Source organism: Epinephelus fuscoguttatus, linkage group LG23 (genome assembly GCF_011397635.1).
Source record: "Epinephelus fuscoguttatus linkage group LG23, E.fuscoguttatus.final_Chr_v1".
Taxonomy (NCBI): domain Eukaryota; kingdom Metazoa; phylum Chordata; class Actinopteri; order Perciformes; family Serranidae; genus Epinephelus; species Epinephelus fuscoguttatus.
Window position 1 is genome coordinate 22,500,549 of NC_064774.1, and position 26,663 is coordinate 22,527,211.

At 39.7% G+C, this 26,663-nt stretch overlaps 1 protein-coding gene across 31 annotated transcripts in view; it reads left to right on the forward strand.

Annotated features, from left to right (window-relative positions):
- LOC125884463 (receptor-type tyrosine-protein phosphatase delta-like) overlaps positions 1 to 26,663 on the forward strand; it is a 427,644-nt gene that overhangs the window by 365,610 nt on the left and 35,371 nt on the right. For 7 of the 31 annotated variants that reach the window (XM_049569458.1, XM_049569467.1, XM_049569463.1 and 4 more), the window contains 13 exons: positions 4,359 to 4,547; positions 8,268 to 8,285; positions 10,281 to 10,391; positions 17,652 to 17,921; positions 19,043 to 19,624; positions 20,108 to 20,253; positions 20,924 to 21,068; positions 22,676 to 22,981; positions 23,856 to 24,049; positions 24,435 to 24,461; positions 24,900 to 25,017; positions 25,497 to 26,084; positions 26,520 to 26,620. In XM_049569458.1, the coding sequence (XP_049425415.1) occupies positions 4,359 to 4,547; positions 8,268 to 8,285; positions 10,281 to 10,391; positions 17,652 to 17,921; positions 19,043 to 19,624; positions 20,108 to 20,253; positions 20,924 to 21,068; positions 22,676 to 22,981; positions 23,856 to 24,049; positions 24,435 to 24,461; positions 24,900 to 25,017; positions 25,497 to 26,084; positions 26,520 to 26,620 (2,795 nt within the window). The remainder of the gene's footprint in view (positions 1 to 4,358; positions 4,548 to 8,267; positions 8,286 to 10,280; positions 10,392 to 17,651; positions 17,922 to 19,042; positions 19,625 to 20,107; positions 20,254 to 20,923; positions 21,069 to 22,675; positions 22,982 to 23,855; positions 24,050 to 24,434; positions 24,462 to 24,899; positions 25,018 to 25,496; positions 26,085 to 26,519; positions 26,621 to 26,663) is intronic. The other 24 variants (XM_049569476.1, XM_049569477.1, XM_049569479.1 and 21 more) reach the window with 9 other exon arrangements.

The window sequence follows — 26,663 nt, forward strand, 5'->3', positions numbered from 1 at the left end:
CTTGTCTTAGGCTGTCCTTGAGATTGCAGCTCTCAGCGAGGTAGAAGAAGGAAGCAGGAAACTCTGTAAAAACCCTTTTTTTTCTCTGATATTTTCACCTTTCAGCTTTGACTTTCATATATTGTACAAGCTAGCTTGGGGCTGTATGTTCAGTTCAGACAGCACACAGTATATTATCCCCAAAACACACATTCAAAAACAAATGCACTACAAGCAAATCAAACTTGTCCAATTTCCACTCCTATCAGGATGCAGCTCAGGGTTCCTAAAGGGGTAATGAAGTAGCTCCTTGCTGATAATTTATGTAACCACAAGTCGAAAACCAACCTCCTGACTGTTAGCGGAACTGCAAACATAGCACATGGGAAAAACTACCAGCCGCTTGGCTCCTGGTTGATTAATTATTTCATTCTTTACTTTTAACACATTGTCAATAACCCAACTTCTCCAAAAACGTACAACAAACACGCCGTGGCTCAAATTACATAGTGATTAATCTGATTTCATTCTGGTCTCTTTGCCTTGTAAGGGAAATGCTGCAGCAGCTCTGTTGACGTGAGCTGTTAATCACAGCACAAGCTAGCAAATGTGTTCAATTTCCCTCCCTTTATTTATTATCACAATGGTAATTCTCTTTGGGAAGTAAATGAGGGTATAGCTGAGAGCTGCAGTGAGATTGAGAACGTCAAAGTACTCTTGTTTATTATTCCTTTCTTTTTTTATCTTACTCTAAAGTCCTATGCAAGAAAAGTTTTTAGATACCTCACAGTTGATGTCATGACTTTGTGGCCGTTCTAGATGAGCATGATTGCACAAAGCAGCTGTAAAATACATTTCTGGGCTGAGCAAGAATGCATTGAGAAGGCCAGAAACCTTTGTAACAGATCATTAATTTTAAATGCACTGCCTGGAGTCATATCAGCTGCCTGCACTGGAGTTACGGGCTAGCATCATGTAACACACACATTCTATAGGACAGGGAAGATGAAAGTGCCCTTTGTATGCCTGACCCAGCTTCTTTTTTTATATGTTTTCATGATTTCAGTAAGCCACGCTGCAGCTAATTAATCGTTTAAATCAAACTACGGTTTTACTGCAGGATCCTGATTTTGAAAACCTATCATATTGACATAAGCTGCATCATTTACAATTTAAAACGAACCCTACACCCTCTTCTTTGCTCCTTAGAGCTGAATAACCAGGGACATCGCACACTGCAGCGCTAGAACAATTCTGACTTCTTAAAGGACAGCTAAATTATGATCTCTTGAGCACTTTGTTTGAGAATACATTGCAATTTCACAGGACTTGCTTTTTAGTTCGCATGGATTGTCACATCCAATTACTATATTCAACACGCATCCATGCTCCGAGGCTTGCTTCTGGCTATTGTGTTTGATCAGGTATACTTTTGACTCACTGTAGAATCGACTAATTGTCTGTTCGACCTTGAACAGGCTGAAGGGAGCTTGGACAGGAGCTACCTTGTACAATTAATTCCTTTCCCCCTCCTCCATGTCTTTCTCCATTTGAATGAGCACTGCAGCGCAGTTTTTCAGATTAGACTTTTCCCTGTTGCTTGATAGTTAATGTGGTGCTTTTAGAGAAGATGCGTTGTTATGACCAACCTTCTTTCTGTTGCTTTTGTTCCCTCTGGAGTAGGCACTAAATTTAAATACTGTATGTGTGAATATTTTTAAATGTACGAGAAACTGTTCTATGAATGACGATCACAGTACCTAATGTAGTGCAGTTTTATTTCCTGTGTTTATGTCACTGCAAATTAGAAACACAGCTAATAGCTAATAGAGTTCTTGACGCCTATCACATTAACACCTAAAATTAATAGAACACACCATCCATAACCATGCAATCACAGTTAATGACTGTAAAACAGATACACACTTGGCAAAAAACAAGCTGACAGAATAAAAAAGAGAACATTTGGGGAATTTCTGAATTTTTGTTATCCTGGCATCAGTTCTATCCACTCTCCTACTTTAACTACGATGTTAACTAAATATGGCCACTGTGTGACTGAGGTGAATTGACTAAGTGGTTATTGTTTTAATGAGCAGCACATCAATTTTGTGCAAACAACAAGCAAACACAGTGCCAGATGCCCACAAACTTTTAACAAGAGTGTAGCCGGGGCAGCTCTCATTACCTTAATGGATACTGAAAGGGATAAAGATAACATATATATATTGCACACCATGTCAAGGACACGCAGTGATAAACCATAATGTATGAGGATGCATGGGCCAAGATTCCCAGTATAACTAACAGTGCACAACTGCCAAGAAAATGACCAGTATTCACATTATAGAGGACAGTAATCCATTAAAACCAGTTTGAGAAGTCTTAAGAGAATGCTGCTTTGCGATTGGCCCATTAGAACATGCAAGGAAAAAACACCCCTCAATCACTAACAAAACATATGTCAGTTCAGACAGGGACACAGAGTTGCATCGGAAAGTTTTGCAGTTCAGTCTGAAGTCACTCATTTGTAATACAGTCTATTTCTGAGAAGATTTATCCATCGAGGTGGTTTCTCATGCCAGATACCCAAAAGCATTGTTGGAAGGCGGCCATGATTGTCGTTTGGCTGTGTGCAGGCTATGGCATCTCAAAGCTGTTTCCAGACTGATGTCTCCTCATGAAAATTTAATGAAGAAAGTGTTTCCAAAAAGGTGCCGTTTACAAGAGCAGCGGAAGACACTAATTAGCCATATCACAGCGGGGAAAGGAAAACTTAAAGGTGCACATAAACCTCATTGGCATTCAGAATAAGCAGGTCTTGTTTTGCAGATTTACACTCAGCTAACTTTGCGAAGAGGCAGACATTCTGCATACGGAGATCTCGTGGCATATGGAAAATTCCACTCTGCTCCCTCTCAAAGATCATCACTTGCTGCGAGCCGAAAATACTTCCTGTTTGGAGCCGTGAGCTTCAGACAAAGCTGCTCTCGGCTTTGATTCCCTTTGTTTTGCTAAAAGAACATGTTTGGAGCAAGGAGCAACGTGAGTTATCTTCTCCTCACATCTCAAACGGCAGCAAGATGTAGCCCGCCTTGTTCAGTCGGTAAGTTGAGACACAGGCAGGAACAAGACAGCTTATTCAACACAGCAAAGCCACCTGCCACCATCAAAGAACTTCAAAGCTCCACCTCACCTGAATGCATGTTTAGCCAGGGTAGATATACTTTCTTCCTCTCTGTTATCTAAAGAAAAACACTACAAAAAATTCTTTTTCGGTGACTCCTAGCTCAGTTAGTCAATTATATTTACATAGCCCAATATCACAAATCAAAATCTGTAGTGCACAGTATAGAGGTTGACAAAATTATCGATTTGGCCGATTAATCAGTGCCGATAAGACGCTTCACAAACTATTATTGGCAGAACTTGGCTCTAGTAGTAGCTGATGGCTGTGTAGCCTCCACCAGTACATCCTCACCCGGAGCTGAAGAGGGGAGGGTTGTGTTAAATGGAGCAAAAAGGAGCTGATCAGTGGGTAAAGGTCCAGAGAAAGCAGGTCCGCTCTGCCGTGTGAGTTTGTCAAAGTGTATTGTTCTTCGTGATTTTTTGGCTGCACTTCAACAGAGGGTCCAGTGCTAGCGTGCTTGAGCAAAGCAAAGTGATATCAGCCAATTAATCAGCTATCGGCTTTTACAAACTATCATTTTATCGGCCTTTAAAAATCCACTATCGGTCGACATCTAGCACAGTAGACGACACCCTCTGTCCTCAGACCCTTGTAACAGATAAGGAAAAACCTCGGGAAGAGCCCCTGAACATAATAAACTTACAATCCAGAGAATCTATGTGACAAAATGATCCATAGAATGTGAACATGTATGAAAAAAGCTGCAGCTTCAAATTAAACAGACAGATACGAGAGTGGTATTTATCTTCTCATCTAACTCTGAGCAAGAATGTGATTATGTTTATTTCCCCAAATACCCCTGAACTTTCCTTTTAATTGCTTGGAAATGAAACTGTGCTGTCGTCCATTTTCACGTTTTGTTCATTTTGTGTCCTTGTCAATACCAATTATGGGTAGGGAAAACAGTTTGTAAATGTCATGACTTTAGAAACAATTAATGTTTTACTTACAGAGTTAACACTGTAACAATAAAGCATCTTCTATCTTGCTCCTCTACTGTCTCTTTGTAACTACACACGACACATGACCAACAATTGCAGATAGATCTGTCGCTCATTCTGTTGCTCTGCAGGCTCATGACTATGACTCCCACTGGCTCTCCCTCCTCATTAGCTCTGCACATGGTTTGAGGAGGAACACTGACTCTTTGAATCTGACCTCTGCTACAATGTCTCTCATCTTTTTCCAGAGGACCAGCTGCCCCCTGGTTTCCCCACCATAGACATGGGCCCACAGTTGAAAGTGGTGGAGCGAACACGCACTGCCACCATGCTCTGTGCCGCCAGCGGCAACCCCGATCCAGACATCTCCTGGTTTAAAGACTTCCTCCCTGTCAACACCACCAACAACAATGGGCGCATTAAGCAGCTCAGATCAGGTAGGTTTCCTCTGCTGAAAACTTAATTACGAAAACAGGGAGTCTTCTTTCTTGTTGCCTTCTATCTGATCTGCTCCCCCTGTTGTCTCCTCTGTTCTTTCATCCTCTTCTTCCTCCCATAATTTAACTTCTCATTTGGCTTTTAATTTTGTAGGTAATGGCATTGTTTCTACTACTTCCTGTCCTCTACTCTCTGTACGCCCCGGTGTGTGCTGTCTGTATGTGTGTCTCCCTTTGTCTTCCAGTGTTGTCATGGGCTGTTGGGATTGTTCCCCCTCTGTGTTTTGCTGGCTTCTGCCCTAACTTCTGCCCTCATTGCTCACTGCTGTGACTTTTTACAATGAATTCTTTTGCTGTTTTGTGTTGATTTCCTTTCCACTGCATTGGTGCAGTATTTTTTCCTTTGGATCCATTCTCTTCATTTCTTATGCCTTTTTTTTTTAAACAATTAATATTCAACATTCGGCTTCATCCAGAATCTGCTAACGAGTGCACATGACTTTAAAATAGGAAAACATGTAGAATAGCAAATTAATCATCGTCCTTGTGCATTTGTTGAAATTTTACTTCCAAAAGAGGGATCCTTTAACCTCCTCTGAATAAATATTTGCTTTGTATAAGCATAAGCATAAGCATCTTTAGGTTAAAGAAATACACCTGTTTCTGGACACTAATTAGCCACAGTAGTGCGTAAAACTTCATAAGGCTTTTCCCTCACCCCTTGATTCTTTGGATTTACAGCCCTTGCTTTAATGTGTAGATGCCAGCTTTGTTTTTATTTGCCTGCGACATACCCTAATATACCCATTCGCCTGAGTACCCCAAGTTTGATTTCAGTATCTCAATACAAAGAGATTATTCTACTTTCCAAAAAGTTGACATAGCTTGCAGCTTTATGTGCAACCTGATCTCACAGAAATACGTGAAATGACCATGACCTCTTAACATTGCATTCCGTGGTGACAGCACATAATGGGTTGAAATTATGTGCCGGTACCACGGAAACAATGCCAATGTAAGGTCAATTAGGATCCTTTGTCGTGGTTGACACACGAATTCCCTGATTCAATAACGTCCTGTATACACACAAAAACACGAAAGTGATTCTTGATATTAAAACGGCAAATATATCCCTCTGTTATTATTTCTCACCAATAATAATAATAATAATAATAATAACAATAATAACATGATAGTTTGGCTGTACTAGATATTTGATATATTCAAATATTCAGTCCCAAAAACGCCATTTCTAGAGAACTTGCTAAAATATCTGAAATGAACCATCATCCTTACTTCTTCTTAACATATTTCATCTAGGTGCAGTGTCATTACTAGTTCGGCTTTACTAGACATTTGATATATTCAGTAGATGTATCTTTTTACGACTCTAACAAGCCGCAAAAAAACGTACCGTCCCAAAAATGCCGTTTTGAGAATACTATCTAAAATATCTGAAATTAGCCAACATCCTTACTTTTTTACTTAACATTAGTTCATCTGGGTGCAGTGTCATTGCTAATTCGGCTTTACTAAATATTAGATATATTCAGTAGATGTACCTTTTTAAGACCCTATTTTACAACTCTATTTTACAAGCCGTAAAAACCTACCGTCCTAAAAACGCAATTTCTAGCGTATTAGCTAAAATATCAAAAATTAGCCATCATCCTTACTTTTTTTTTTAACATAATTCATCTAGGTGCAGTGTGTTTTTCAGCCCTATTTAGAGCCCTACTTTGCAAATCAGAAGAATTACAACTATGTTGCTGATATGTATCAAGCTGCATGGCGCGGTCCTAGGGAATTGTAGTTTTTTTAAAAAAAATATAAGTGTTTTTCCTAGATTTGGAAGTTGTAAATACTGAATTGAGTGTACACTGTGGACTTTAAGGGGATGGTAAACACACTTGTGTCATCAGATTTTAAATATCTAATTTCTAAATGGGTGAAAATTAATTTTATCCACATTTTACCCATATCTGACAGCACCCACAGTTGTTGACTACACTCACATGATAGTTGAGGTCAAGAGCTCTCTATAACAGTTCTGTGGCACTGGTTTGGGGTCTGCTCTCCCCTGGTGGAGTGGAGGGTGGCCGGGGGCGGACAGCTCCATGTGATGGTGTTTCCTCTCTGGTTCTTCCGTACTCAGCCTTATTTTTTTCTTCTTATTTATTTATTTATTAGTGACGTTTGGATTCGGTTACGGCAGACGGACGACAATCAGAAATGGAATGAAGCCTGCAGACAGCAGCTACTAAACAGTAGTGGAACGCACCCCATCCACCCACAAAACAATGCTCTTAAAGCCCTACGCTATCAAAAGCTGGCAAAATACATTTATTTTATTTTATGGCCTTGACATTAACCTGTCATATTGTTGAGTTATCAAGGACACTTCCGTGTTTTTGTGTGTATACAGGAATGTTAAAGATATCGCTGAGGAAAACGAGATTGACGTGACGTTGTTCAATCAGGGAATTTGTGTGTCAACCACAACAAAGGATCCTAACTGACTTTACATCGGCATTGTTTCCGTGGTACCGGCATGTAATTTCATCCCATTATGTGCTGCCACCACGGAATGTGGTGTTAAGAGGTCGTGGTCATTTCACGTATTTCTGTGAGATCAGGTTGTTTATGTGCCAGCTAACGACAACGCATTAGCGCAACTACTTGTAAATTTTAAGTCTTGTATGTTTGACCACCTGTCTTCACAGATTTCACAGCTGTCCTTTGTTAAACCGTCTTGTTAACCTTACTTACCTGCTGCTGACTTGTTTTCAACAGAACTGTGTAGAATTAACCCTCATTTCTAATGTGCGACTTTGATTCACGTAGTTGATCAAGCATTAACGAAACCTTTGTTAACTAAACTTACTTAAAGAATATAATCATATTCTTATGCTGTCTTTCTTCTCTCTATATTTTTAAATCTACAGAATCCTTTGGTAAGTGCTTAGCTCTAAAGCACACATCACCCCCCACTAATTTCCATGTTTCCAACAACTATTAAAATGCATGGCATGCATTTTACTAACAGATAGTTTAGTGGCAGGGCTACTACTAGAGGCACATACACTTTTCCCTCACCCCCACGGTGTTCAAGTGTCCCACCACTGCCAGCTATATACAGTAGTATCACCTTTATCTAGAGATTATAATCACCAAACCTTATCTTAGTTTTGTCATATACTGACCTGGGTAATGACCTCTCCTCACATGTATGTTACTCACTCACTGACCACCACTTACTCACTTATTTAATCTTTCAATACCAGCATAGTGGGTATGTAAATTTCAAGAATTCTAGGGAGGTGTCCAGTTCTGCTTAGCTCAGGTGAAGCAAAGGGATCTCAAATTGTTTAAATATGTCTGCTCTCAATCTCACACACAAAGTCCACAAAGTCTTTCCCCTCAGTAGATGGTCCTCAGAAGCCATTGCCACTTCCAAAATGGCACCTCCCCGTGGTACATCAATGTACAAGTTCTTCTCTCTGACCTATGATTTTTCTATGATGAATCCTGTCTTTCTTTGCCAGTAGAGTACAGAAAAGTTCTTATTCTCTCTCTCTCTCCTTTCTCTTTCCTCTAGTACCTTTATTTACGTACCCTGTTAAATCTAATTTGATTCTTCTTCCAAAGCCCCCAGCCTCTATCTACTCGTACTAATGCTTCTTCTTTCTAATCTTATTTGCATTCATATTATCCACCCAGGTGGTACACCAATAAGAGGTAAGAGTGCTGAACTGACGTTCACAGAATGAAAATAATACAAATTCATTCTTGCTGTCAACCCATCCATTCACTTGAATCACCTCCATTTTTGTCCTGTTTACCAAGACCAAATCCCATTACGTTCATATGGACCTTCCTTCTTATTTGTCCTGTTTCGTTGACTAAATTTGTACTCCATTTTTTTTGTCTATGCTTTATTTACTCCTTTGTATTCTGGTTTCAAGAGCCTGTTTAGCTCAGTTGCGATATGCTTGCCCTGGCTCAAATAAGCATATCCAATGACAATTATTTTTTTAAACTATATTTTTTCCGTTCATTTTTGTTTTCTTTTTGGCCATAGCGAATCATGTGTCCCTCTTTTTGTCCAACTAAAACAACCAAGCATTTTTTCCCCCTTAGCTGTTCTTGTTCAGCACTAAAAAATATGCACAGATGCTGTGGAATCACGCAGGCATGCTGAAGACAACATTGCCTCTCCTCTGCTTTTTTCTCCCAAAGAATTCTTTCTATCTTTGCAAACTATTTTTTTCCATTTCTTCTATTTGCTTTCCTCTCCTGTACCTCTACAAAAAAGCCCAAACAACCACTTTTTTGATAAAGTTTCTACGGTGCTTTTTTTCTCTTTCACCTATTTTTCTTACTTTTCTTGGGTTTGGAGACTATTTTACTTTTTGACTTTTTTTTCTTCAGGGTTTGGGGAAGGCAAACAGTAGAGTCTGGCGAGGACCTGATTGGCTCATTTTTGCCGTGTGACATGAAGCTGGAGAGTTGTTGATGCATAAAGCCATTTTTCCCTGGGTCATGTGACACCACACTGCTGATCCCATTGGTGGATTTTTATGGGTGTCTTTTGTAGCTTTCACAAGCTAAAAGCAGTGGTTGGTTGCCTTCTTGTCGGCTCAGGTCGATATTTTGAATTTTGTCTTCTAATACAATTGCATTTTATTTTTCAGCTAAGGGTTGTCAGAAGGTTGTAAGTTGTGCCGACATACATTTCTTGTCAAGATTTGCATGTCAAAACTTTTGTTACAGAGGGTTATATGTTGGTTTTGCCTTACATAATACTTCAATTAATATTTTTCCAAATATATGAGCAGCATTTTTCAATTTTTTTGTATGGGCTGCATTTTTTGAAAGCTACTTCACCTAGATGAAGTCCCAAATTATTCAGTTAGATGAATGTTACGCTCGATCTGTGATTGAATATGCTAAAATTCATACCTAAATTTCTTTCTTTCAATTGTCCTCCCTTGTTATGCTGCTTTCTTATACTGTAAACCTCTTTTGTTTGATCCATGTTTCCCTGAAGCAGTATCACTCATCCCCATATTGACCAGTCCAGTGACATGTTGTATATTGAAGGGCTTGCCCCTATTCTTCAAAGTGAAATTATGACATTTTTTGGACATTGGCGTTAGGATGAGTGTCTTTTAAAACCCTATAGCCTTATAAGTAATCAGGCTTTTTCTCTAAAGAAGTCACCAACAAGGTAAATGTTTTATAGACAGAAGATAACTTAGGTGATTTTCCTTTTATTTCTTTTGGATTTTGTTGACAATGTGTTATTTTCCCTTCCCTTGTTGTTACTTTAGCCCTGTTAAGTGGAACAATATACTTGTATTGCAATGTCTTGCATGATTACCATTTGCAGCTATCCCTCACCTAATGTAGGATAACACAGTCCTCAGCCAGAGGATCAGGCTGTGATAATGATGGGGGATAAACTTTAAAACATAGAGTATATAGTAACAGATGCAGAACATAGCATTTCATCCGTGCAGTTTATTGGACATTGTTTAATTACAACTTTCCTCAAACTGTCTGAGGCTTGAAAGGACAAAGCATAACTAGAAATGAAGGTGGCTGATGTTGGCCTCCTTGAGGTCAAACACTTCTTTTTCTTTTTTTCTTTTTTGCTTAAAGTGAACTAGATGCGATCAACATCATTTTAACCAAACATACCTTGCTACCTCGTTTGCTATTCCCAACCAGGAGCCCTCCAGATAGAGCAGAGCGAAGAGTCTGACCAGGGGAAGTATGAATGTGTGGCGACCAACAACGATGGAACCCGCTACTCTGCCCCAGCGAATCTTTATGTCAGAGGTAGGAAACATGTGTTGACGACACTGGCATGCTCCTGTCAAACATTATGTTAACTTTCTCTTTAAAATTTATGAGGAACCTTTAAATCAGCCAATAAAGTCTGCAGGGGCCATTTCCTGTGAGGCCATTGTAAGTATGTTTTGTTTTTGATGTTTTTTTTGTTTTGTTTTTTTCCGTTGTTTTTTTTTTGCACTTGACTTACCTGCACTGATTTGAACCTACAGTATCTGCTCTGTTATGTGTTTCTGGTCCTTTCTGTTGATAATCCTGAGTCTAACACCAATGAGTAGACTGCTTGCTGTGTTTATCTACTAATTGCCTTTCAAACCTGACTGTCGGAGGTGGTAAAGGGCGACCGGCCCTCCTTCATCAGTCCCAACTCTTTCCCCGGCAGTGAACAGATCCTCTCTGGCCTTTTTTCTCCCTATTGATCAACATTGGAAGGACGCCTTTAATCTCACTAGTTTTAATGACAATTAAATTCAATTTAAAATTTTCAAGAGCTAAAACTGGGATAAAATAATTCTAATATCAAGGGTATTTCATAATCCTACTCTTTGTAAAAATAAAACAGTAAAAACATAGTCACAGTTTTTGGTTGTTAGTAATCTTTTTTTTAATAGAGGTTAAGATCTTTTAGTCTTTTAAAGTCACAATATTACCACTTCTCACTTTTATATGGACACAGCAGTCAAGGCTTCATTTGCTTTTATATGTATACAAAACCCACTGTTTAACTTAGTTTTGTCAAGTATTGTCTTATTTAAATTCTTAAATTCTAATTCTTAATTAAATACACATATTTGTATCAGATAAATATTCTTTTTGTAATTTTCATAGCCATTTTACAATGTTATTGAGTCCTATGTTTAGCTTTTCTAATCAGCAAATACCATCCAGTGCCCAAGTCTCATTATACATATTATATATTAGAGCATTCATTATAATCTAAATAAAAGTTAACCATATGGCTCGGGCAGAGTTTGTATTAAAGTAAACACTCTTTTTTATTCAAAGTGTTTGAGCTCAGCCATGTCAGACTTTCGCTTTGTAATCTGGGTATCAGGGAGATACAAGGGACTCCCCCACACCATGGAGACAGAAGGTCCTTCGAATTGTTTAAGTAGCATTTGAACACCTAAAACATGGCCTTTTTACTCTCTGTGTTTCCCTTGTTTTTCTCCTTTCCTTATTTCATTTTGTTCTGCATCAAATTTCCTACATCCCTCAGAGCTGCGAGAAGGTTGGTGTGTTTTTACTTTTTGAACACAACACACAAAACAGAAATACATTCATTTGTTTGCCACAAAGACAATCTCTCTCTTTTTTTTAAACTTCTATCGATATCAATTTTTCTTTTACTCTTTTCGCTCATTCAATGTTCATGCTCCCATTGAGAATGCACCTAGTCCTTGTCAGAGTGCTTGATTGTCAAACAGGTGGTGCATGTTTGCATCCTTGAGGTGGGGTGGTCGGGACGATATTTGCATCTGTCCAAGGGTTTATTTGCATGGTCGCCTCCTACGCTTGAGCTAGTCATTCCCTTTTCCCCAGCCCTCGCCCAAACCCTTTCCCTGTCAGTGTTCCTGCTTGGTTTCTCTGATGACTACACAGCAGGTTGATGGGATAAGAGGGGTAAGAAATGAATACATAAATTATGGTACAAAAACAAGTAATTTCACACATAATGTCAGTGGGAACAATGTCCTTGATTTCTATGGGCTCCTGAAACTAATAGCTGCTGTTTTACATAGATGCAGAGCTGCTCCATATGAGCGCTGAATCTTTCTCTCCGTAGAGCCATTTAAGCATCACTACACTCAAATTTTCCCTGTGGTGCTCTCTCCAATTGAAGTTTCTCCGAGATAAAAATATGTTAAAGCAAAATCCATCCTTTGTTGTAATTGGCACTAAAGTCAAGCGCCAAGCTGTAAAAACAACCTTGCCCTCAGAGATTATACACTTCCTCTGACGAGGATGTTTCCGCGCAGGAAGTCGCCAAAGAATGATGTATTTAGAGCGTTATCCATGAGACTTGACAAATGTAATGATATTCAAATGAGCGGGATAATATTATGTCTGTGGGGAGCATGATCCAATTGGATATTAATTAAATATTGAGTGAGAGAAACGTTGTATTTAATAATGCAAGCAGTTCCCCTAGATTTCCTCTCTGGAGAGCTGCAGTGTGCTCAACAGAATGGGCTTGGTGGATTAGTAGCAGGCAGCAGGAAGCGCGTGCCTATGTTGCAGTCAAATATACCTGCACATCTACCTCGTTTACAGTCACAGGAATGACTATAGTGGTTGTTTACAAAGCAGGGTCTATTAACGGGCAATAAATATAAGTATTCAGACACTTAAAGGTGACATATTTCTTAACAGCTTTCTTTAAGGTTCACTACAGAACATAATACGAGATCTAACCCTAGCTAACAGTGATCTACTTCAAATACCATTAGCAGTAACACTGACTTTACTTTTAATTTCAGTCCTAAATGTTTAACAGCACTACCTGGTGTGTTTCCCTTATGCCTAAACCCCTTAGTTATCCACATGATCTGGATTTAAATGTTTTTGTATACAAATCCTCCCCAGTAAACCCTGAGGAGGAATAATATATTGTCTTTTTTATTATGTCCATTCATTTACCCTTTGTCCTAAGATGGTGTTGCCTTCCTCTAAGTGTTTCTTAATTCACCCGGGTCCTTGAGCAAGCCACATTTACAACAATGTAGTGCTACCAGACTAACCCTTCCATCACACCCTGTGCCACCACGTCTTCCTTTACTACTTATTTTGCCCCAGCAGCCCTCTTCCCCTTAACTCCCTTACATGGTTGCCTCACAAAGTCACGTATTGTTCTTGTATGCATGACGGACTCTTGCTCCCCTCCAAAAGGCCTTGAAGCCGTCCGTGTGCATTATGAATGTTATACATTTAAGTTAACTTTAAAGTGTAACCTTTTCTTTGAAGTTTTAGCTTTTTATTTATTTATTTATTTGGAATTTTTTTTGGGAAAATGTGTATCTGCTAGAGCTGTCAAATGATATGTTTTTTTTTTGTTTGTTTGTTTTTTTAAATCCAGATTAATATCGACAGTGCTGTAGAATCACACTCAATTATATTTTGAAATTAAATGTAAAATACTTTGTTTAGCATCAGCAAAACTTATGAATCACAAGAAAACTTATATAACACAAACATTGGTTAACTAAGACTCAGCACTAAGAAACACATCTGACCATAGTTTCCTGCATCTGTATTAATGTAACAAAATGATTACTTTGTGTACTCTACATAAATTGTGAAAACATTTTTAAAAAAGCAGTGTGTGGGATTTAGTGGCATCTGGAGATGAGGTTGCAGATTACAACAAACTGAACACCCCTCAACTCAATTCTCCCTTTCCAAGATAATGTAAAAACAAAGGCCCTCACTAGTGCCAGTGTTTGGTTTGTCCATTCTGGGCTACTCCAGGAACATGGCCGTGTAACATGGCAGACCCGAACATTAACCCTAACCCAACCCAAAAGTTGGTATTCCACCTGTATAGGTGTGGTTTTGCACGATGCACAACAAACGTTGCGGTGAGCCCTGCAACTGTCTCAGCCAGTGCTCTAAGTGCATGTTCAAACTTCATATGATAAGCTGTGTGCACCACTTCCTGAATGATTTTGGTTTGAGGAAAACGAAAAGTTGGGCTTGATGGCAAAATATGGGCTAATTTTATTTGTAAAGATTTGAAAATCAGGCAAACTGGACTGAATATTACACACATGAGTTCAGTTTATATGATGCATATCAAGTATGAAGGAGAAATAAAGAGAAGAGAAATATACTATCCATGTTTTCCTATAATTTGTATATTTGGTCTCACACCAATGTACATGGAAATTAAGAGTCTGCCTTGTAAGCCCATGGGGTCAGCTATTCATGCATAACACTATATTGACATCAAAATACAGAAACCCCATATGACTAGATGGATATTTGTTGTTTGATACAATTTGGTACAAATACAAATACATATATATATGTATATACACACACACACACACACACACACATATATATATATATATATATACAGTACAGGCCAAAAGTTTGGACACATCTTCTCATTCAATGCGTTTTCTTTATTTTCATGACTATTTACATTGTAGATTCTCACTGAAGGCATCAAAACTATGAATGAACACATGTGGAGTTATGTACTTAACAAAAAAAGGTGAAATAACTGAAAACATGTTTTATATTCTAGTTTCTTCAAAATAGCCACCCTTTGCTCTGATTACTGCTTTGCACACTCTTGGCATTCTCTCCATGAGCTTCAAGAGGTAGTCACCTGAAATGGTTTCCACTTCACAGGTGTGCCTTATCAGGGTTAATTAGTGGAATTTCTTGCTTTATCAATGGGGTTGGGACCATCAGTTGTGTTGTGCAGAAGTCAGGTTAATACACAGCTGACAGCCCTATTGGACAACTGTTAAAATTCATATTATGGCAAGAACCAATCAGCTAACTAAAGAAAAACGAGTGGCCATCATTACTTTAAGAAATGAAGGTCAGTCAGTCCGGAAAATTGCAAAAACTTTAAATGTGTCCCCAAGTGGAATCGCAAAAACCATCAAGCGCTACAACGAAACTGGCACACATGAGGACCGACCCAGGAAAGGAAGACCAAGAGTCACCTCTGCTTCTGAGGATAAGTTCATCCGAGTCACCAGCCTCAGAAATCGCAAGTTAACAGCAGCTCAGATCAGAGACCAGATGAATGCCACACAGAGTTCTAGCAGCAGACCCATCTCTAGAACAACTGTTAAGAGGAGACTGCGCGAATCAGGCCTTCATGGTCAAATAGCTGCTAGGAAACCACTGCTAAGGAGAGGCAACAAGCAGAAGAGATTTGTTTGGGCCAAGAAGCACAAGGAATGGACATTAGACCAGTGGAAATCTGTGCTTTGGTCTGATGAATCCAAATTTGAGATCTTTGGTTCCAACCGCCGTGTCTTTGTGAGACGCAGAAAAGGTGAACGGATGGATTCCACATGCCTGGTTCCCACTGTGAAGCATGGAGGAGGAGGTGTGATGGTGTGGGGGTGTTTTGCTGGTGACACTGTTGGGGATTTATTCAAAATTGAAGGCACACTGAACCAGCATGGCTACCACAGCATCCTGCAGCGACATGCCATCCCATCCAGTTTGCGTTTAGTTGGACGATCATTTATTTTTCAACAGGACAATGACCCCAAACACACCTCCAGGCTGTGTAAGGGCTATTTGACCAAGAAGGAGAGTGATGGAGTGCTACGGCAGATGACCTGGCCTCCACAGTCACCGGACCTGAACCCAATCGAGATGGTTTGGGGTGAGCTGGACCGCAGAGTGAAGGCAAAGGGGCCAACAAGTGCTAAACACCTCTGGGAACTCCTTCAAGACTGTTGGAAAACCATTTCAGGTGACTACCTCTTGAAGCTCATGGAGAGAATGCCAAGAGTGTGCAAAGCAGTAATCAGAGCAAAGGGTGGCTATTTTGAAGAAACTAGAATATAAAACATGTTTTCAGTTATTTCACCTTTTTTTCTTAAGTACATAACTCCACATGTGTTCATTCATAGTTTTGATGCCTTCAGTGAGAATCTACAATGTAAATAGTCATGAAAATAAAGAAAACGCATTGAATGAGAAGGTGTGTCCAAACTTTTGGCCTGTACTGTATATATACATATATATATATATATATATATATATATATATATATATATATATATATATATATTAGCACTATTTATTTGTACATATTTTCCAGTATAACGTTTTAATGGTCACGTTGAGAGTTTGTCAGCAGTCAGGTAAAAGTCATTTAAAAATCTGCAAAGAAGTCCAGTCGTGGCTGCAGGCTTGCCAGCAGCAATACAAAGATGAAAAATCTATATAAAATAAATAAATAAAAAATCATCTTTGTTTGAAGTTAGGCCATGAGGTGTCCTGTAAGTTTAATCTCGGGGTTAAAGCAAAGACTAGACTATTAAACAATTATTTTAGGTTACAATTTTGCTAGTTAAGGGCTCATTCTAAGCTAAAACAACGATTTGTGGGTCCAGGTGATTATACACTCAGAAAAACATAATTATCATATTCCATTGCTGCCAATAGATTCCCCTAAATCCTACACACTTTACGCAGCTGAAAAGCTTCTTTCAGTGATTATATTGTACTGTATATATACTTCAAGCATCTTATTTGCTCTTTTTTATAAAGACGTGGCTTGTTTAGGTGCTTAACCTTTGCCACATGTTCCTGAGTTAAGGTAAAGTTACATCTCAGAACTTTCAATCTGAATAAGCTCTCTCAACCCATTATCTGAAACTGTACTGAGGCCTGCAGTCCCGTTGAAATAATTTGAATTAGCATCGGTTAATGTTCTTGATTTTGATTCATTCACGGGCCCGGACTGATTTGTACAATCATAGAACGTAGTGTAGCGAGACACGTTAATGCTTTAAGCGCCAACATAATTGGTCCTCTTGTGATAAGCTAAAGACCTCTCATTCGTCATTGAATTCACCGGTACAAAGAAAGTATGCATAACTTTACTTTCATCCTCTGAGCTATCAGGCAGAGTTCTAAAGTCTACAGGCAATTTTAAGAGTAAAGGTAGGACAGGGAAACATGTTAAGGGTGACTGTGTTATCACTCTAAAGTTGATCCAAGGTGTAAATGCATAACATTTGACAGCCCTAGTTTCTACTTTGGATTGTGCCTGAAAAGTACAGAGCGTGTGTGACTTCTAAGGAGCATTATTGTTTGTGTGATGTGAGGATGTGATGCGGCACATTATCTCACATCAGCTGGAAGTGCGCAGCCTTGAAGTTGTTTCTTTGCATACAACTGTGGAGTGCTGTCAACTCTCCAGTACACTGTGCAGTTCTGTATATCTGTACTGATGATGAGAACGTTTTGTGCATGGCTCATGTTGGTGTTAACACATTCACCATTGAAATCTCTTGGATCAAATGTGTTTACTTAACCTTCATCAAACAATCATAAATTATCACACAGATTGAATTTTTGTGCTATGATTAAACCTTTAACATCATCCTTATGTTGTTATTGTATAATGTCTAAGTGTTAAACAATCAGTCTGTTTTCTTTGGCAACATTCAAGGAGAATTCAGAACATTTTTTCTATAAATGTATTGGACTGCTCCATTTTCTGCTAGGTTTTCACACCATGTTTTGTTTTTTTTTATTCAGTACGCCGGGTGCCACCGCGATTCTCCATTCCACCTACAGACAATGAGATCATGCCAGGCGGCAGTGTCAATATCACGTGTGTGGCAGTGGGCTCGCCCATGCCATATGTCAAATGGATGTTGGGTGCTGAGGACCTGACGCCAGAGGACGACATGCCCATTGGACGGAACGTCTTGGAGCTCACAGACGTCCGGCAGTCGGCCAATTACACCTGTGTGGCCATGTCAACCCTGGGGGTGATAGAGGCTGTGGCACAGATAACAGTGAAAGGTAAAGCTGCTCCTTCTTTATCATTAAAGGCTGAAATTTCAGCAGCTCCGACAATAGACATATGAAGGCTAAAAGTGGACTTTAAAATAGCCCACTCAAAATCCTGCATATAGTTAAAATACATATATCAATTTGCAGTTTTATATTAGGAGTAAACTATCTAAGCAGAGACTACTGGCGGTGCTTTAAAGAAAGTTATTTACCTCTCACTGCCACAATAAGTCATCTGCGGAGGATTCCTTAAAGCTTCAGACAAGCCCTGGCACCGGCCTCAGTGCATTAGATGCCAGATTGAGAATATAGTGAAGTGCTTATCTCTCAGCTAGAAAGCTACAGAGCCACAAGCTCACCATTTTCTGTTAGCAAGAGGTAGAAGAGGAGGGGGCTTGAGGGGTGGTGTGAAAGGTAGTGAGCACGGTATTGTTTGGTGTCCTCTGTAGGCATGCTACTTATCTGAGTGTAATCATATCTACACAGCAGCGTACCCGACAGATATCCCAGATTGGCGTCGCCCTGCACACAAGGGACAGACTCACATACACACACTCAGCTTTGTTTTTCCTAGACATAACATAGAGATATTAGTCACAATATAACAGTCTGGCAGCAAGCTCCCCCAGAAGCATACTTCAGATGGCATATAAAGACAATCTATTGCCCTGATATCTTTTGCCATGTGCCACAGTGTAGGGAATTAAAGCAATAAATTTACCTGTTAAATTATTAAAGTGATAAACACTGGGAAATCTGAGATTAACAACAACAGCACTCTTCGCTGCTGAGCATGGGGTATGCGAGCCTTTAATCTCAAACATTAGTTCATGTGCGACTTTTGTTTTTTTAACAAATGTAAACCAGAAAAATGAAACAATATCAAGACTATCCACCCACCTAATAGAAAGCACACAACATATTTGTCTCTTATGACTCAGGATATATTGTATAATATCAGTATCATGTGCAATGGGCTGGTAAATGAATGTAATCAATATAATTCAACCATCTGCAAATTAAAATAAAGTCTCTAAGGACCAAAACATGAAATAAATGATTCTACAGAGGTATAACCTTGCTGTGTATTTGCATTTCTCTTAATATTTATGTAATGATTATCATCACAGCATTGCCCAAGGCTCCTGGCATTCCTGTGGTGACCGAGCGCACAGCCACCAGCATAACATTGACTTGGGATTCCGGCAATCCTGAACCAGTGTCCTACTACATCATCCAACACAAGTCCAAGTACTCAGAGGACTCGTATAAGGAGATTGATGGTGTAGCCACCACTCGATACAGCGTAGGAGGCCTCAGCCCGTACTCAGACTACGAGTTTCGGGTGGTGGCGGTGAACAACATTGGGCGAGGGCCACCCAGTGAGAGCATCGAGGCCAAAACAGCTGAGCAGGCACCCAGCACGGCACCAAGGCAGGTCAGAGGTCACATGCTGAGCACCACCACAGCTGTCATCCACTGGGATGAACCTGAGGAGGCTAACGGGCAGATCATGGGCTATCGAGTCTACTACACCATGGATTCCACCCAGCACGTCAACCTCTGGGAGAAGCAGATAGTTCGGGGGTCTAACTTTGTCACCATCCAGGGCCTCATCCCCAATAAGACCTACTACATCAAGGTTTTGGCCTACACCTCAGTAGGTGACGGACCTCTTTCCCCAGACCTTCAAATCATCGCAAAGACAGGAGGTGAGCGTTGTTTTATTTTCCTTGTCAGAGAATCTATAATTGAACGAATTCAAGGTTTAACAAATGTTCACACTCCACAATTAAACTCTGAGTGTCACAAACATTTTAGAAGCTATGGGGTTTTTTTTAGTCACACATCCTCATTAGTGGTTTGCAGTTGTAAACACATGAATGTCTTCAGGCTGTTGGGGAAAACTTCAATTGGCTTTCTCAAGTGGGAAAAATAGTTTTGTATCTGAAAAGTTAACTAAGAACAAGAAATTCAAACGCCTAGAAAAGAAGTTTTTCAGCATGAAGTAACCATGTACTGTGTGTCTGCACTGTCCTGGTTTGTCCGAAACAACAGCGTCTCCTGAAATACAATGTGGTTCTTGTAGCAATACCTCTAACCACAAAGTGGCATCTGTGCAAGTATGACTGTAATGATAATGAATAGTGTGAGATGTAGAGAGTAATGAATTCATCCCTTCATTTCCACTGCAGTTCCCTCCCAACCAACTGACTTCAAAGGAGAAGCCAAATCAGAAACAAGTATTTTGCTTTCATGGATCGCCCCAGCACAGACCGGACAGGAAAATCAAATCACAGGATATGAACTTATATACAGGAAGAGAGATGACAAAGAGGAGGTAATTATTTCCTGACTTGTGTCTTTTTGGCCAGTCACTACATTAAAAGTTTCTTGTAACAAACACAATACAAAATATAAGTAGTTTGATTGTGTTATGTATTTGTGCATTTATTTTTATGTCGTGTCATTATCATTGTCTTGTGCTTCCAACTTATTAATACCAATAGCACTAATTATCAAGTCTTAGTCAATACCAAAGTAGGAGTGACTCAGTCCAGTAGTTTTATTTTGTCTATACATGATAATGGGCATTAAATGTTCAAAGAAATGTGTACATTTATACCGCAACTATATGGTGTCATTTCTCAATAATTTTGCATGGTCTCCCCATAACACTAAAAAAATACAGCCCTATGGCTGCATCCCTGATGTTTGTATAATCAGGAGTAGTTCATACAGTATGAAAAATCTGTAACATAAAGAAAGACTTTGATCAGACACTTCTGAAGAATGGGTTTTACCATGTAATTTGTCAGTCACTATGAAGTGTACTAAATTGAGTGTCAAACTCATTTATATAATCTGACACCTTGTTTTATTTCTGACAGCAAAATCGTAGACCTTCGAATTTTATTTTCATATCAGGAGGCAGTATACTTGTATTCATTTTTTTATTTGGAACTCCCTGTCTTAATTTAAAAACTGACAATATGAAATTCTCCCCGCAGAAACGTATCAGCTTTGAGCCGACAACAACATACTTGCTGAAGGACTTGAAGCCCTTCACTACTTATACTTTCCGGCTGGCTGCCCGTAGTAAACATGGAGTTGGAGCTTACACCAATGAGATCTCGGCAGAAACTCCACAGACACGTAGGTCTTCTTCCTTATCTGACAGAGTTTAAACTATTTGGGAAGGAACACATTTTCAAATGCATTCCAAATTTTACGTGTGCTGCAAAATCCCCAAAATTGACAAGAATGTCAGGAAGGTCCTGAGCACAGATAAAGCGAATATGGTTTTTCTTTAAAGGGGTTGATGCATTTGAAAGATGTAAACATTTGAAATAGTAAATAAGTGTTACCTGACCATGCAGTATTCACTTTGAAAAGGTTGCATGGACAGCGTAGCCAGGCTTTCCTGTGAAGTCAGGAGACAAGGTTACAAAAACTACCCCTCTCTACCTTTGTTGTGCAAAAACAGTCCTGACTGAAATGACTGACAAATCCTTGAATTATTTATAGAAATGCCCACATATGCGTTACTGTTTTTCATAAATAAAAGGGCATCTAAGGAAGCCTTGTCTCTTGACATTGCATGTCGGCCAGAAATAATAGAGTAGAGAATTTTTGAAACTGAGCTTTCTATGTAGCTACACTGCCAAGAACCACTTGGGATTTTCCCATTTTTCGGCATTGATGTTTACACTCAATTCAAATTACAATAAAGAAAGTTGTGGAGTAACAATATCATAGAAAGCTCAAAGCAAGTATTGTCTCTACAGTTAGGGACATTTCCACCCAAAAGACCCCAGATTTATGTAACGGGTCAAAACTGAAAAATTGGATTCTATTAAAAGCTAAATGAAGTGCAGTTGAACTCACTCTGATTTGCAGTCACAGAATTCCCCTCCAACCATAAGTGAAAAAAACACTGAACTGTTTGCACATCTGACATAAATCTGGGGTCTGTGTAAGACAAGGGCAGGGATCAGGTGGGTATGACAGTTCAAACTCTGCCCAGATGTATGTTCTGAGGTAAATGATGAAGTAAATCAAAAAGTGCATGCCAATGTTATCAGAATCTAATAAATCAGTCATGTCTCCTTGGGAAGTTCTCTGTTGTACAATCAGGCTTTTACCACAAACCAACAGGCTTCGGAAAGGTTGGTGACAAATACAACATTTTTCTGTTTTAAATAGTTAAAGCATCAACCTTTATGTTTTTGGATTGATGGTAACTGCTTGCCAAATTTGTCTTAGTTATTACTACATTTATTTTGGAATGGTTTATCTTAAATTGTTTGAGTATTTTCAAATATTTTAGGTTTTTATTTTAGAATTTAAAGGATCTAATAAGTAGATTATTAGGATTTGTGACTTTTGTTTCCCTTTTTTAATTTTTTTTTCTTGCCAAAGGTAGGTTACATATGTTAAAGCTGTCCTTTTTCCAATCAACACCTTCCATTCATCTTCAGTGTGTACACTCTTGTGTTGGTTTTTGCCTTTTGTTTCGTCTTTATTTGTGATGTTTCATTGATTTGAAGTATGTTTTATTTACCCACATGAGTCCTTGTGCTTTTTCCTCATTTGTGTCATTTTATTTTCCTCTTCTTTTTTCCTTTGTTTGGTCAATTCTACCATCATCACCCCGATCAAACCAAAAACTGAAACTCCTTTAAAACAAAAAATCCAACTCAATGAATGGCCTGACCAAACAAAAAACCCTTCACCTGCACCAAATCCAACTCGCCAACCAGAACCCTCGGGCCCACCTCAGGGAGTCAAGTGCTATAGCCCCAGCTCCACCAACGTCCTGGTAAGTTGGCGGCCACCACCAGTGGAATTACAAAATGGGATCATAACACAGTACACCATCCAATATGCTGCGACTGAAGGGGGAAATACTACTGCTCTTCAAATCACCAACATACCACCGGAAAGCTCTCAGTACCTTTTGGAAAACTTGGAGAAATGGACAGAGTACCGTGTGACGGTCACTGCTCATACAGATGTCGGGGCAGGACCAGAAAGCCTGCCACAGCTCATCCGCACAGAGGAGGATGGTATGTTTTCGCTAAAACAAACCTCCAGCTGCAAATCCAGTCCACCCCCTCTTAACCTTCCCCGTCAAATACTAACAACCTCGCCTATATCTACAGCTCCCTCTTCTTTTCTACCCTCTCTGCCTGCTTCTAATACGACTGTCACCACTTGATACTTTTAGCCCATTTTGGACTGTGCACTTTTTCACCCGAACAAACTGTGATTCACTTTGCAAAAGCACTTTTTTTTTTTTGGCTTTTTTTCCCCCCTACGCTGCTCAATTTCAACACATGGTATGGCATTTTCAACTGCAGGCCTCCAACTTCCATCCCAACTGTCATTTTTGAAACTTTGAAATATTCTCTGCAGTGTTTTTGAATGGCAGCATTTTTTATAACTCATTTTTTAGGAACTTGGCAAAAGGACAAGTTCTGGACAGTGGGAAAAACAAAGGGTGGAAGAATTTTTTGAAGGCCATTTTTTTTTCCTCCCCTCATGTGATAAAATCATATTTTTTATTCATTTTTTTCCTCGCACCATAGCCAAAATTCTTGCAGTGCTTCAAGCATTTGAAACACTTGAAGCCCCTCTTTGGCTCCACTTTTCTATTTTGGCAAAACACATTTTTTTTCCATGTTTTAAAAATCCACTACCCATTTTTAATGTTTCAAGATTAGGTCAGTTGTCAGACCTGTTTTTGCTGTTGTTTTTTCCCCTTACCATTGTTGAAATATTGATGTCATGCAGTGCTTGTTGCAGTTTGCTGCACTTTTGTGATTTTTTTTGGTCACTGCAGCATTTTGCGCTACGGATTTTGGACAAGATTTAAAAAGAGGGTGACGGGGTTCTCTATAATTTTGACCTTTTTTCTTCTATCCCATGGTGTTCCTCCAGTTCCTAGCGGGCCACCTCGTAAAGTTGAGGTGGAGGCTGTCAACTCCTCATCAATTAAAGTGATCTGGCGTTCACCGATGCCCACCAAGCAGCACGGTCAGATCCGAGGGTACCAGGTGCACTATGTCAGGATGGTTAATGGGGAGCCCACAGGACAGCCAGTCATCAAGGACATCCTGATTGATGATGCCCAGGTACAACAGCCTCCTCAGCCAGCCACCTCTTCTCTCAGACACACAGTATCGCATTCTCTTTCTCACCTTTACAGCAAAGTCTTTTATTTGGAGTGGAAAAAAGCTCCTTTTCATCATATCATATCAATAACTGAACTCAGTAAAACAATTACTATTAAACTGATTTATCACTAATTACAATTCTGCTGGATGCAGACATTGAGCACTCTTATATCTAGAAGTCTACATGTAATTAATGCTATTTTTGCCGCAATTATTTCTATCAAATAACAAGTTTATTTGGTGGTTGCAGACAAACTGTGTGTATTTTCTCACCAGTGAGTCGTGTCTGTACCTGGCCTTATTTCTTGTCTCTTTTCTCTCCATATTCTTATATCATAATCAGTGGGAATATGATGATTCAACCGAACATGTGAGTAGTTAAACTTGACAAAAGTCCAATCTTGTTTTCCCCTGCTGTCATCCTCTGCATGAATGGCATGTGTCTTTTGTGCATTAGGAGTTCAAGACCTCAAGGTTTTAAGCTTGAGCGCTATTTCATCTTCTTAAGATATTTACCTTTAAAACTGCGGATGGAATCCTTGACTAACACTAATACTGACCTTAAAGGTTTGACTCTGATAAAGCTATTTTAAATTAAGTTCAGCGAAGTTGTTTTTTTACGAACGCTTGTTAACACTATCCTTTTCCACTGAAGCATGCCTCAGTTTTCAGTATATGCTGAGAGAATGTGTCTGTTGTGTCTTTCGTGATGATTACGCTGACATCACATCCCATTATATCTCTGTACTTGCATGTATCTGCAATAATCCAGTGGGTGTCCTTCAACTAAAGTCCTGGGTCTTTACAGGAAATGATCATCACAGAACTGCAGGCTGAGACCACATATTCAGTTACTGTGGCAGCCTATACGACAAAGGGCGACGGTGCACGCAGCAAGCCCAAACTGATCACCACCACTGGCGCAGGTATTGTAACTGTGACTGCTGACAAATCTCTTGTGGTTCTCTGCTAATACACTACATTTTCACATGAAACTGCATTTCTGCTCTGTGAAGCTGTGAAACTGCAGCCAATGAGGGGAAAAAAAGCACGAGGCAAATATTCTTGTCATCGAGCGTGTAAAGTGTGAATGCAGCTAATTGCTGTCTCATTTATTGCAATAACTCGTACCCAGTGGTGTGACACAGCAATGCTGTAGGCATTTTCAAAAATAATGAAAAATGGAGAGGAACTGAAAGAAAGACAAGAAAAAAAAGCACCCAAATTCAGCTCTTGCACTCGCTGCTTTTGACAGTGTTATACCACGGTAAAAGTACTTGGCTGTACTCACAGACAGACAGATAGCATAATTAACTGATATTGAATGCCTGTGTACCAAAAATGATAAGATGGAAACATGGTTCTCCATATTAAGTTGTCCCTTTCTCCACTGATACTGTCTTAGTTCCTGAAAAACCACGGCTAATGGTCAGTACAACCAACATGGGCACAGCTCTCCTCCAGTGGCATCCCCCAGCATTAACCCATGGTCCCTTGCAAGGCTACCGCCTCCGTTTTGGCCGCAAAGACGTGGATCCACTGACTGTTATCGAGTTCCCCGAGCGAGAGAACCACTACACTACCAAAGAGATCCATAAGGGAGCCTCATACACTTTTCGCCTTTCTGCACGCAACAAGGTGGGCTTTGGCGAAGAAACAGTCAAAGAAGTCACCACAAATGAGGATGTCCCAAGCGGCTACCCTCAGAGCATTACAGCAGAGGGCGCCACCACCTCCACCATTCAGGTTAGCTGGCAACCTGTTTTGCTGGCAGAGCGAAACGGCCAAATAGTGAAATATGCTCTGCAGTATAAGGACATCAACAGCCCACGCAGTCCCTCGGAACTCTTCATCACCGCCCCGGAATCAACAGTCATCCTGGATGGCCTTAAGGCAGATACCACTTATGATATTAAAATGTGTGCCTTCACCAGCAAGGGCTCTGGTCCCTATAGCCCAAGTGTCCAATTCAGGACACAGCCTTTGGATCAAGGTAGGACCAGTCCCTGAACCTTTTTAGCTCTTTCCCTTTTAAAATCAACCTTTCCCTGCGCAGCCCTTTCCAACCACAGCAGCTTCCTCTGAAAGCCTCAAATGGCAGAAGTTGACAAAGTCTGGAATCAACCACAAGATTTTGGTATTAACATATTGCCCTACCCTTAGTCTCCCTAATCTAAGAATGATTTAATAAACTCACATGGAGTAAGTATGTATGTCTTTTTGTGTCTCGTCAAGCAAAGGTCAGTCATTAATTTAAGAGTTGGTGTTGGTAAGAAGGTAAGAGGACAGTGTTGAGTTCAGTGTAGTAGTGATTTCAGCCTGGTTTTGAAGGAGACATTATCAGGTAAGCACCGGTGTGGGACCAGTAGAGTAGATAGATAAAAGAGGATGTTTTGTGTCTAAATCACCTGCTCCCCCTTTCTTTTAGCAGTGTTTGCAAAAAATTTTCACGTGAGAGCTGCCATGAAGACATCAGTGTTGCTGACCTGGGAAATCCCAGACACCTACAACCCAGCTCAGCCTTTCACTGTGAGCACTGCCTAGATAAATAAACCTTTTCCATATGTATTAC